We start from the raw sequence: 14,171 nt of genomic DNA on the forward strand, positions 1-14,171 counted from the left end.
TGGTCATCCCTGAAACATGGAAATAACAATCCACAAGCTGAGCAGTTATACTTAGAAACAGGTATGTATATGCACACACACATATGTGCATGTCAGAACAATTCATGAAAAAAAGAGGCCATAAATTGGGAAGAGTAGGAAAAAGGGAAGGAGAAAATGTTGTGACTACATTTATATCAAAAATAAAAGCACAGCAACCCTATTTATAATAGCCAGAAGCTGGAAAGAACCCAGATGTCCTTCAGCAGATGAATGGATACAGAAATTGTGGTATATTTACACAATGGAGTACTACTCAGCTATTAGAAACATTGATTTTACGAAATTCCTAGGCAAATGGATATATCTAGAGAATATCATCCTGAGTGAGGTAACCCAGTCACAAAAGAACAGACATAATATGCAGTCACTGATAATTGGATACTAGCCCCACAAAGCTCTGAATACCCAAGAAACAACTCACAGACCATATGAAGCTCAAAAAAAAGAAAAGCCAAAAATTGAAAGCCTCTGTCCTTCTTAGAAAATAATAATAATCAATAATTAATAATTAATAATTAATAATAATAATAATAAGTGTATAGTACCCTCTCAGAGTGTGGTACACCTAGACCTTAAACCATTAATAATTCAAGAGCTAAGAATGTAGCCTTGTGGTAATTCTTGGTATTTAAAAATCATTATGTTTAATCTTTACACACCAAGAAAACTATTTCCATGTTATGTTTTGTTTTATGCTCATTATAACTAGTAAGATTTTCAATGCATACTATCAAACCTTTAAAAAAAAAAAAACAAGTACTGACAAAAGTATATTCAGTTTTATGCAAAAATGCTTTTAAAATCTGTACACTTATCTGTTTTTTAAAATAAAGTTGTTTAATTAAAAAATAAAATAAAAGCATAGTGCAATACAAACCTTCAAGTCCCTACTAGTTTCAGCAAGCATGAGACTCACCTTTCAGTCGTCCGTCAAAACTAGGGTTCGTGGCAACTTTAAGACCAGGATGTGGTAAAAGGAAACAACCCAGATTTGAGAAACAATTGTGAATATGCTTTCTGACATTTTGTAGCTCTTCATGCTGATTTTGTTTTACCTAAAAGAAGAAATAGAGTGAGTTGTGAAAAGTTTTTTGTTTTTTCTAAACTTTAAAAAGGACACATCCATACCCACATGCACACTAAACTCCTACTACTCCAGAGGGCTGTTTTATTCTCTACTTAAAAGTTTATTTCTGGCCACTTTTTATCAACTTGAAGGGCATTTTTTTTTCCTTAAAGAAAGTTGTCTGAAATTCCAAAACATACAAACAACTAATTATAATACCTGATACCTGAATAACTAGTTAAGAGGACTTAGAAATAAAGAATGTGCCTTTAAAGCACTTATGTCAAAATTATACTAAACACACTGAAGCCAAAAAAAAAAAAAAATCAGATCATTAATTCTCCTAAGATTAAGACAGCCTCTGAGCAAAATGTAAAGTCCAGTGCAAAGTTCCAGTGTAGAGGCTGGTGGTTCAGTGGTTATGAGCATAAACTACTCTTGCAGAGAACCAGCTTTTGGTTTCCAACAAACTGCCTGTAACTTTAACTCCAGAACATCCACACTCTGACCTCCAAGTGCACTGAACTCACATGCACACATCAACAGACACACAAGCACACAGAGTGTTTAGAGAGCTCAGTGCAGTCCAGACAAACACAACTTCAGAGCTCTCAGTTATCTATTGTTTATGCCAATCAAGATCTTTGAGAAAGAGACTACTACGTATTTTATTTAAGAACAGTCTTTAAAAACACTCTTATTACATTTTATTTCTTTCTTTTTGTGTGTGTGCATGTGCATGTAAGTGTGAGAAGGCATATGTGTGCTAAGTACGCCACACATGCAGAGATCAACCTTCAACAATTGTCCTCTCCTTCTACCATATGGGTCCTGGGAGATGGTACGGTCATTGGGCTTAGAAGCAAATGTCTACCTACTAACCAATCCCACCAGCCAATGAAAAACTCTTAAACATAAAACTTAACTATTTTTTAAAGTTTTTTAAATAATTCCTAGAATGTCTACATTAGGTTGTTTTCAGACAGGGCCTCACTATGTAGCCATGGCTGGCCTGGATGGAGCCTGCTATGTAGGCCAAGCAGGCCTCCATCTCCAACTCATGACTGAGCCTCCTGCCTGTGCGTCCTGTGCTAGGATTAAAGGTGTGTTCAGGGCCACTGCTCCACACCTCCGTCCAGGGGTTAAGTCATGCATTCTTCCAAGAGTTCTCCCAAAGGCCATTCTAACAAACATGCACTGTTCATAACTAAGACCTGTAAACTACCTACATCTATCTCCAACAACACAGTGAAAGGTATCTATCAGTATAATACTGTACATAGTAAGAGTGAACTAATAAACTATATGCAACAATATAGTTTAATCTCAAGAACAAAATACTGACACAAAATAAGACACAAAAAATAAGACACAAAAGAATATATTCTGAGCCAAGCATGGTGATGCAAATCTCTAATCCCAGCATTAGGAAGGCAGAGGCAGGTGGATCTCTGTGACCCTTTTTGTATTTTATATGAAATATAAAAACAATCAGTTAAAAATGGTAAGAGTTAGCAAAGTAAGCATATGGAAGTAGATGATTCTGGGCACAAGTTACACATCTATGATCATTTCACAAACTCTTCAAGCAGCACACTTAAAATGTGTGACTGGATGAATCACTCTGAGACCTTGTCTCTGAAGTACATAAGTCAGAGTCCAGCTATATGACTAATTGTTATGTTGATTTCTTCTAAATAACCCGAAAAAAAAATAAACATGATAAATTACCTCAGTCTGAGAATGAAATGCCTTCCAAATAATCTAGGAATTAATCTCATTTTAAGAATAAAAAAAGTTATAGTATATCCCAAGTATTTAAATGTGGTGAGAAATGAAATGTACCATATTACAGACAGACAAAAATCTTCTGAGTCCAGCACATAGCAAAAAGATCTCTTTCCATGGTCTTCTGGATGTGGAAATGTAATCTGGAATACCTGAGCATCTACCAGGAAAAAGCCTCTAAGGATAAAGAACCATGACCTTGTTCATGAGGTCATTTTCCAGGAATGCTTTGTGAAGCACACTGCATGGGAATGAGAATATCTGGCTCTTTTAAAAAGGTCTAGTGGCTGTCATGCAGGTCTGGTGACATCAGTTCAATATCAAGAATTCATGTAAAGGTAGGAGGGAGTCAACTACACAAAGCTGTCTTCTAAGCTACACACATACGCTGTGACATGCACATACCCAAACACACAAACACAGTAACTAATAACAACAACAGTCACTTTCAAAAGCATCAGTCTTTGAATATTTACTAGTGGGTAGTTCCCTCGAGAGGACCAATTGTTCCTTTATGGTTATTTAAGACTATCTTCTTTAGCAAGAGTCCTCCACTTACACAGCATCATCTGACTACACTGGGACCATCCGTCACTCTCTAGACAGTGAGCTGGTGAGGGTAGGGTAGTCCAGAAAGCCCACCCTTCGCCTAGCCTGAGGCATATGCTTTCCTCTCCGGGAAATGAGGCTTACCTGCAATCTCTTCTCAAGGAACTGCTTTCCACCCTCCAAGCCATATGAATGCTCATAAGGATAACTCCAATCTCGAATCAAAAACATTAACGTCTACATACAGAATAAATACAAATCACTTGTTAACAAAATCCCAAAGTTACTGAAAACTTCCTCCTATAAACGTTAACCAAGACTATAATGAGCAGCTCAGTGGGTAGAACATATGACACTGTCATTCTGTGGACCTCAGTCCAATTCCCAACACCAAAAGTTTAAAAAAAAAAAAAAACATGGTTCTTGTAGCCAAACAGTGAGTAGACTCTCTATGGTTACAATCCACACACTTAAAGCAGCTGCCCAGCCCTGACAGTACTGCTCAGCTCCACCTGAGGCCATTACTACACAGAAGGAGTCATCCGAGTAATAACACCCAAAGCCAAAAATGAACAGAAGGTATACGGGAGATCATTATTTAAAATCAACCTATATATCTATAACTACACTTTCAGATGGCTAATTCAACAATAGATTTGGTTATATATTTGGTATTAAAGAGACCAATTTTATAAAAGTCTTATCCATACAGTATTTGATTTCTCATCAATTACTAGTACATGGCTGTCCTTTGCATTATAGAGAACTATTTCTGGCCTCTACATTACGTGCCAGTAGCATTAACCACCCCACAAAACTGTGACAAGGAAAAAAATATCATAGACATTGGCAAATGTCTCCTAAATAGATAAATCGTTCTATATTAGAAAAACTGATATAAACTAAATATAGACTATTTTACCCTTATATACAAAAGAAAGCCCAATGGTTTCATAAAAGTGATTTGCCTAAAACAGATGTTTTAGATTGAAATGAGGCAAAATTAATGTAAGCCCACTAATATTATAATCACTAGGAAGCCAACACACAGGAAGCACTCCCTCCACACTAACAGGCATTATTGGCCCCTCCCACTCACTACAACTGAAACCAGCATGAACAGCAGCTTGCAAACCTGAGCCTGTCTATATGAAGAAAAGAGAAGCAGGGGGCTGACTTCAACTTGTAATACATCACACACATACAAAAAGGTAAGCCTATGACATTTTATAATAGTTTATCCTGCTAAAATAAATCTGACATACTGTCTTCAATTCGATACTGTCTTGAGTTCTAGAATTAAAAGAAGCACCCTACACAAAGTAAAAGATTGCAAACGAATCTAGAGTCATGTCTTTGTTTCCTAGACTGTTAGGCAGTAAGCTGATGATGATACATCAATAATTTGTTTTGACTTTGGCACTAAATGAGTTTATAATGTCTTTGTGGCTTGAAGCTTCTTGCAGGTCCATTTTTTAAAGTGCTAAAACACTTACCTGAAATGGCTTCTGGTAGATCTCTTCCATTGCAAGTCTTCCATACTCTGTAAATAACTATAAACCAAGTTAGTTAAGATAACGCCACCCAGCCAACTGAAAAGTCATTTATAAAACTGTCTATCAGATCAGGTGTCAGTCTTCACTCTTATCTCAACATCAGGAACTTCACTAGTTAATAAACGAGGTATATCAGAAATGTCCTCTAGTTAACCATCAACCATTTCTTTAAACCCATATAAAATTCAAATATATTACAGGCTTCTAAACATGAATTTACAATTTAAAAAATTAAGTTTTAATACTTTGATATATATATTCTCTAAGACATACTTGTAGGTGTTGAAGATCATCTTCTTGAATATTCTGAGACAAATTATATACCTGTTAAAACAAAATTTATTTTTTTAATGTTTTAATGAATATAAATTACCTTTTAGGAAGGAAAATTATTTTAGATCTCATCACAAATTAATCACTGAGTCACTTTATTAACCAATAGTATATGGAAAACATTTTCTATTAAAAGAGAAGCAGTAAAATTCATGAATGCATACATACTCATGGCCCAAGTATATCATGTACTGTTTTTTCCTGTTTCCCAGTCTCTTTCATATTATGTCATACCATTTTTAAAAATGACATAGAAAAGACAAGCTGAAGCCAGGTGTAATGATGCACTCTTGAGATTCCAACACTTAGGAGGTAGAGGCAGAGGAGTTGGATGGAGCCAATGCCACCCTAGAGTACACAGTGAGCTCCAGCCAGGGAGAAGCAAGGGTTGTTTCACCTACTGTGTGGTTAAAGAATGTGAGAGCAATATTTAAAAAATGTTTCATCTTGGTACAGGATATATATTCACTCAGTGGGTTCTGGGCTTTTTGGTTGTTTGGTTTTGTTCTGAATCTTTAAAAAAGATTTCCCCACTTAATCCAGACTGGTCTCAAACTGGCCTTTAAAAGCTCTCCTGCCTCTGCCTCCCATGTGCTAAGACGTCAGTCAGAGCACTGCAATGGCTGGCACCCAGCGTCATGCCTGCCATGGTGTCTTTTTGCTTGAGCTGATAAGCTTAAACAACATGAAATGTTTCCCAGGCCATAGAAACTAGTAAACTAGCAGTAGGTGGCACTATTTCCCTTTTTAGAATGTTCTGGAGGCCTTCCAAAACACAGAGCAGATCTGATAATGGCTGTTCTGTTTGGAGAGGGCGGGCTTGTCAGGTCCAATCCTTTGACAGAGCATTAGCAAAGGTCTACAGTGACACCTACAGACACCACCTCTATGACAGAACTCAGTATCTCAGTAAATGCAGCTGTTCCAAAGACAGCACAAACTGTTCTGACAAACTGGTGATAATCTAATTAAACTTGAGAGGTCAAGAGTATAAACCAGAAGGGTATGCTTAGTCACTGATTAATCCCAACCAAGGTATCTAAAATATAAAAAGCTAACAGCATAACCAGTTGATGTTTATCTGTGTGGGCCTAAACTTTTAGAACACAGGTGTAGATCCTTTTCTGAGGGGGTGGATAGTCAGAGTGAAGAGAGATGGGCACCTGGTATCTTAAATCATTGGGCCTCAGCCTTGGACTCAGTGCACTACAATGACTGGAAACCACAACTTAAGGAAGAAACGCCTTCCAAGGTCTGTACTGTTCTGAGGCTGGGATTGTAAGTAGCTCACTGTCTGCTGGCATCCATGATACCACATGTCAATCCCTATTACCACCCCTCACAAAACAAGTCTATATAGGAGATACTAGTTACATATTACTATTATAGGCATTATCTCATTTAGATTTCATCTTTCACAATACACAACAATTACATCTGAGATTGGCAAGGAGGGCCTCTGCTGCCTCTCTGGATCTACAGTAATGCCATTTTGTACAGGAAAAAACAACAAAGACCTCTGAGGGTCCTCAAGAGAATCTCTCGTGAACAAGGGCAGGTGTCCTTGACCTGGAACAGAAAGAGGGCTGAAAAGAACTCCTCTTTGCACACAGTAAAATCCAGGCTTCCTCCCAGTCAGGGGCTTCAAGTTATGGAAGAAGGAGAAAGGGAACTAAGTGAGCCACTCTAAAGTATTTCTTATGAACTAACTACCACTGATAAGGACAGTTTCCATTGTATGAGAATTTTCAAACACCCTTCCTCACACAGTATCACCAGCAGGATCTAGAGGCCATCCTCCAGCATCCATTTTTGAGCCAGGGGGATATCCATACAAATGATTCCCCCCAAAAACAGGAATACAAAATGATGTGTGTCAACTGACCTCACTTACCTCAATTACACAGAGATAGTCTATCTGAAGCAAGGAGAATTTGGTAGGACAAGGACAATTACAGCACACTGAGTAACACAGGAGAACGTCACCCTTTTCGAAGCCAAACCAGAGCTATAAATCCCTATCACTTGGGTTTTCTAAATTAAGAATTAATTGTTGCTGGGTGGCGGCGGAGGCACACAGCTTTAGTCCCAGCACTCAGGCAGCAGAGGCAGACAGATCTAAGCTGGAGGCCAGCCTGGCCTGCAGTGAGTTCCTGGAGAGCCACAGCTACACAGAGAAACCCTCAATAACACAAACATACATATATACATTCTTACTTTTTTTTTTTAGTTCAAACAATCAAGAACTCTCAGAGAAAGGAAACAGAAAAGCAGGTTGCTATTTAATTATTTGGTATTTTGTTTTGTTTTTGGTTAAGCAGTCATATGATTGATTTTAATTATAGACATTATTCAATAACTTTCCTCTAAAGATTTCTTAGTTTTTGTGTATGAATGTTTGCCTGAATGAGCAATATGCACCATATGTATATCAGCAGCACAAATTTGACTTCATAATTTGTTGGTATTTTTAAAATGAAGACACTGTGTAGGAAGGATCTAAAAAGCATGATCAAGATATAGTATATGAAAAAAGTTACCGGAAAAAGAGAAAAATGAGAACACAAAGTTGGGTGGATAGGAAAGGGGTGGGCTCTGGGAAGAGTTTGGGGAAGGGAATAAATGTGATCAAATACACTGAATGAAATTCTCAAAGAACTAGTAAAATTCTGTTCTGTGATTAAAACAAAGGTGGCTCTGGTGTAGCTTCATCCTTTATATCTAATTCAAAGTATATAATTTTACAGCTTATTACATAAGTAATAAGAAATACAACTAGTTCTCTAACATCTAATCCATTTTTCTTCGATCAAAAGAGGCTGCACAAAGGTAGGACTATATGAGCGCTCACCTGGACAGAGCTGGTCATAGTGCTCAGAGCAAACACTGTTGCACAGTCTTTGATGGTTGACTGGCTATCGAAGGCACCTTGGGTATCCATAAGGAGCACAGCCACCTAGGGATTTGCTAGGGTTAGAATACTTGGTAAAAGAATCACCAAAAATTATACTTTAAATAACAAAGTTCAAAGCAGCAATTAAATCAAGAAAAATATTTATATATTATACATTTTAACATACTAATCATTAAAGTTACTGACATTAATAGTTTTGAGTTCTTTAAAATTTTAAAACCAGAAAATTGCTCAAGAAAAAATATAGGAGGAAATAGCAAAATATAAGTAGAATTTTACTTTTGTTCCATTAGGTCTGTCAATCACAAACACTTCATTCCAAACTTGTATGCCTGTTGTTTCTCTTTCACAACCACCTCGCCATGTGAAGCCAGTCAACGGCTCATTGTTTCCACCAATCCAGCTCTGAGAATCCTGTCAGGATCAAAGAGAAATGTTAAACACACCAAAATTAGGAACTATGAAAACTTTAAGTCACCTATTCCATATCTCATTAAGGAGAAGTCAATGCCCAAAGAGCTAGAACGCCCAGCCTAGCATCGTGAAAACAGTCCTGACAACAGTTCAAGTCCTGTGAAGGGTGCTAGAGGAGCAGTCTCCTCAAATCAGCCTTTGTCAATGACTCCAGCTTCCACTTACTCTAGACTTCTAGGTAATCAGGATTACACACGCCCACTCTTCCTCTTTTGGCAAGTTTTTCTATGTTTAGAGATCATAAAATATGAGAACTAGCTATTTTAATATCTTGTTGTACAGAAAAGTAAAACCAAGTTCCAGACAGCAAGACTGTCAAACAGGAGCCCTCTCCTAGCATAGTGTAGACAAAAACACTTCACACTGCTGGGACTGTCTTTTTTTAAAAAAAATAACTAGAATTATCTGGAACTTGATTCAGGCAAACTAGTTTAAGGGGTGGAAGGTGGCTTCTTATGAAACAAGTAGATATCTGTACTCAAACTGTACTCCCCGTGAGATAATGTTAAATGAATAGAAAATTTTCTTCTATTGAAAAAGACTTTTTCATACATTATATTCTGATCAGGGTTTCTGTCCTGGATTTTCTCGCAGAGCTTCTCTACCATCCCACTCGCCCCCCCCCCCCCTCCTCAAACAAACAAATAAAAACAAAGTAAAACTTTAAAAAGAAAAGAAAAAACAGGAAAAGCACACAAAACACGTCTTTTGAGCAAGAAAAAAAGAACTGAGTCTTTAATTACTAGCTGTCTCAATATTTATGATGAAAATGATGGATCTTCCTGGCAATTGCTTTAAAAAGACCAGGAAACACACACACACAAGAAATAGACCACATGTCTACAGGTCCATGGCAGTTTATAATGCTATTCTCTGAATTTTGAAGTATGTTTGAGGATGTTTCTGTAATAAGATCTTTGGAGGTTGGAACATCTTAATGGTAGATAGAGCACCTGCCTAACAAGCCCAAGGCCCTGGGTTTGGTCCTCATCACCAAGAAAGGGAGCGGGAGCACATCTTAACTCAAGCCACTGAGCTACAACTACTATAACTAGACTGCGGTAGAGTCTAATGGGAGAGCACTTGCCTAGACACAAGGCTCACATCCAATGTCCACCACCATAAATACTTATGAACACAGTTAACACACACAATACACTTTGTCTAGAGTATTAAATATGTGCTGTCAATGACTAACTGCCATATGTAAAATGTCTATACTTTTAAAGTCTACATACCCTCTATTTAAAGCACCTCAAAAGAAAGATTTGGCTTATTCCAGAAATTTCCAATAAACTTGAATCTAATTCAAACAAATTACAGATATTTAAGACAAGAGCGGTATGGGACGGTGTGACTGACAAAGGGTACATACGGGGTAGAAAGACAAAACAAAGCCAAGTTCAAAAATCTGAGAAAACACAGCCTTGGCCTTGACTCATCTATTACCATCCACAACACTTCAACATTACAAAATTCTCTTGCACTCAGTTACTGTCCTCGGCTCAACACTTTAACCTATTAGGCCTTCATTTCTGCTGGTTACAAGAAAATCACACCATACAACGCCACTCACAGTATTTTCTGGACTTGCGTTTCACAAATACCCTTTATAGGTGTTAGAAAATCCGCAGTACCCCTAGACAACACAGGCAGTCTGGCCCGACCCAGCTGGATTCTTGTATCATTTTCATGTCACCTGCTTTTCACAAGAAACCCCTCTATCTCCTGCAGCACTACCCATGGCTTCCACAGAACCCGTCAGGCCATCTGAAGACCCACTGATCACAACAATACATCTTCCGCTTTTCCAATCTCTGTTCCCAGTATTCCAGAGACCCCAATACAGGCAAACACACACCTTCCTGTTTCTAACATGCCTGAGGAACAAACCAACCCTGTGTAAATATGCATCGTTCGGCTGATCTATCCCTTGTTCTATCTAGACTCAAACACTCTGACACTGGAAGGCTGAATGTTACATGGAAGAAACTATTACCTGCAATGCCCAAAAAACCTGCTACTGCACAGGTTCTTCTCTCCAGTCTCGCCTACAGGAATGAGTTAAAAGAGTCTGTTCTCAGAGGTTTTTACTCAGTCTGCTGCTCTCTGTTTCCTATGAGAATGCCGAGTTCATCAAAACTCAAGTTTTACTTCATTCTGCCTGGCTCATAAGGAAGCATTAAATGAATAAAAAATTTTACTCATAAATTTAATAAGCTCTCTTTAGAATATAGCTATCAGGCATAAAAAATATGATTGTTCTGGTCCTAGAAATAAGAACAGTAAAAAAAAATTTTTTTAAGCATCACAAAAATTATAGACCTATGTAACATGCTTGTAAACCTCCATGTTCAAAGAAACTAAAAAAGAATTGGTGTCTCACAGAATTTTACCACTATGCATAATTGCTTCTTAGTTCACTCTATGTCTAGTTAAAAAGATAAAAGTTTAAAAAAAGTAAATTAAGAATTCTAAATAACCAAATTCTCAAACAAAACTAAAATTATTATTTCTCTAGTAAATGAACACAGAAATCTTTAGAAAAATAATTATTCAGTCAACAAATTATTTACTGACCTACCAAATTCTGAACACTTAAAAATCTAGAGTTCTCTAAATGAACAAAAATCATTCCTGCCCCCAAAGAACATTCTAGTGGGCTCTGGAATCTGTCTTGCTTCTAACAGACCTTCCTCCTGGAATTTATTAAAAGTAAACCTAGGAATTCAAAGCACTAATCTGGTACCATTTACCACTATAGAAACAAAAACATCTCAAAAAACCAAATTCCTCATAGTAGAAATCCAATGTTCCTCATAGTAGAAAACACAAGCTTTTTAAAGGGATTTTAACTGAAAAGGCAATCTACCACACTTTGAAAGTGACACCAGACAATAAATGCAGCTCTCACCCAAAGGCTTGCCTACATAGTAAGATTGTCAGCAATAAACTCGGGAGCATGAAGCCCATACTTCTACGAAAAGGAAATGTTCCTCACAACAAGCATAATGCTAGGTAAACCTCACAGCATCCCAGCTCCCCTCAGCCAGCGAGCTCACTCCTTTCATAATGGTGAGGCCGGACGAACCTAAAAGCCTAACTCATCACAGCAGTGAAAGAGATGAGGTACATGGAATTAAGTCCTCAAATTCAGGAAGAAAATACTCCTTCATTTCAAGGCATTTCCCAGAATAATAATCACAAACAAAAAATCTTAATCTACATAAAGCTCAAATTAGCAGATAGAACATAGTTTTTTGACACTTTAACCACCTACTGTAGTTTAGGACTACTTGAGAGCATGAAGTACTAGAAGAAATTATAAATCATAAACATTCCAAACAGTTAAAACCACTTATTACCCAGGCTCCCAAACTATCCCATGTCTAACTCCTCTATATACTGGGGTTGGATAAATGGAAATTATGAGTGACCCAGATCATAAACTCAGACACCAGACAATTTTAGCATGTTGATTACATTCTAAAGAGAACTTTCTAAAGTTTCTAAGCTTCCAACCAGAAAGATGAAAAAATTATGAACAAAAGATTCATAACTAGAATCTGCTAAAAACAATGTGATTAAACTTAATACCACTGAGCTGTACACTTGAAAAATGGTTACTATGCTGAATCTTATACTATGAGTACCACTTTAAAAAACAAAAGTGCCTGAAGGCTGCTAGAAAGGAAAGGGAGCTAGTTTGGTCACTGAGTGGCACCTTCCATTAGACTTTCAGTTTCAGCCTCATTTGTAAAAGCTGAAATCTTTCCAGGTTCTAAAAAGGGAAAAGGTTAGCAAACTCAAAATCATGACTTTCTTTCCTTGGAGAAAATAAAAACAAGTTCCCAAGCAAAACACCACTCCAAAACCTGAGAGTCCAAGAGCTGCCCCAATCTGAGCTCCCAAAGAGAAGCAGCACTGGGCTGGGTGAGTGGCAGTAATACAGACACTCTCTAACTAGGGGCACACCGTACTTATAAGCATTCCTCACAGAGTTCATAGGACAGCTAGAAGGAAACAGCCATTTTTAAACTCACTAGACAAAAATGATTACTTTCAATTACATACACCCAGATGAGTCCTTGCAACAGAGGCCTGTCCTGCTGTTCAAACTAACCTGACAGAGATCTATGGAGAACTGCACAGGCACACTTAGCCAATTTCAGCCCCTGTATCCTTGTCTAGGATAAGGAAGGGTCAGAGCTGTGACCCAGCACTACGGAGGCTTGGGTAGAAGGCATGCACCTTCAAGACTCAGCCAGGCTATATATACCACGACCATATCTCAAACACTTAGAAATAAATAAAATAAAAAAATGATTAGTGGCGGTCAGAGCCAGCCAACATCGGCATCATTTTAAAAGGCACAGAAGAGGCTTTGACATAGCCTTACACCCTCTGATAAGAGCCTCAAAGAAGCTAGAAATAGAAAGACGCCAGTGCAACTATGCCCATAAAACCATATAGTCAATATTATACTAAGTCAAGAAAAAAAAATAAAGCATTTCTTCTAATATCAAAACTTGACAAGTATGCTTCCTTGCTCTACGCTTCCTCAGTGAATGCCTTAACGAGGTAACTAAGTAAGTCAGAGGGGACTCTCTTCTACATAAGAACCTGAAGACTCCATTAGAAACTCCACTGATGGAAACCCTCAGCAAAGCACTTGATGCAAAATCAACTTGAAACTTAGCAGCTTTTCCATACAATGACAAATATGCTAAGAAGAAACCACAAACACAATAACTTCAAAAAATAAAGGTAGGAATAAATCTAACCAAAGGAGTAAAATACTTCTCCTTTTAAACACTACAGAACAAAATTAAAGAAGGCATTAAGAGATAGAAGACCCTGCCCATAGATTGACAGAATACTAGCAAAAATCCAATATAATCAGATACAAAATAATCATCCTAAAATTTCTAGCAATGGCAAATAATACTAAGGATAGACAATGGAATTGTGTGAAATTAAAAAGCCTCTGTACCACAAAGAAGAGAGAAGAGAGCAGAGAAAAGCATGCGGCCCCACAACTGAGAGCATCAGACAAAGGCCTCTGGCTAGAGAACAAAAATCTCACATTAAAACCCCAAATCTCTTAAATTCCAATAATCTGATATTTCACACCTGACTTTCGGACATCCAAAACTAAAATACTATATGACAAGGGTAACATAATTTTTATAATACCCAAAAAGGCAGGACACATATTCTGAAGCTTAAGAGTGAAAAATGAAAACGTATTTCAAATGCTACAAGAACATTTTCCAAAGATTTGTATTTTCCAATCAAAAACAGCCTCTTGAAGCAGTGCACAAAGGGCAACAAATAACATCTAGAAACTTCTCCATCTCATCCTTTCAAACTTCTGTAGATTCAACAATATATAACAAAAATTTCCTAGCTAAAATGATTTACATTAACATAGGCTCTACACATGAAA

General features: G+C 37.4%; 1 protein-coding gene across 2 annotated transcripts in view; it reads right to left on the minus strand.

Annotated features, from left to right (window-relative positions):
- The window catches only part of ATL2 (atlastin GTPase 2), a 41,811-nt gene that overhangs the window by 8,250 nt on the left and 19,390 nt on the right, over positions 1–14,171 (minus strand). For both annotated transcript variants that reach the window (XM_080914328.1, XM_080914329.1), the window contains exons 3-8: positions 8,528–8,662; positions 8,186–8,290; positions 5,275–5,325; positions 4,942–4,998; positions 3,590–3,682; positions 959–1,097 (exon numbers count right to left, since the gene is read on the minus strand). In XM_080914328.1, the coding sequence (XP_080770454.1) occupies positions 959–1,097; positions 3,590–3,682; positions 4,942–4,998; positions 5,275–5,325; positions 8,186–8,290; positions 8,528–8,662 (580 nt within the window). The remainder of the gene's footprint in view (positions 1–958; positions 1,098–3,589; positions 3,683–4,941; positions 4,999–5,274; positions 5,326–8,185; positions 8,291–8,527; positions 8,663–14,171) is intronic.

This window comes from Micromys minutus, assembly GCF_963924665.1.
Source record: "Micromys minutus genome assembly, chromosome: 3".
NCBI lineage: Eukaryota > Metazoa > Chordata > Mammalia > Rodentia > Muridae > Micromys > Micromys minutus.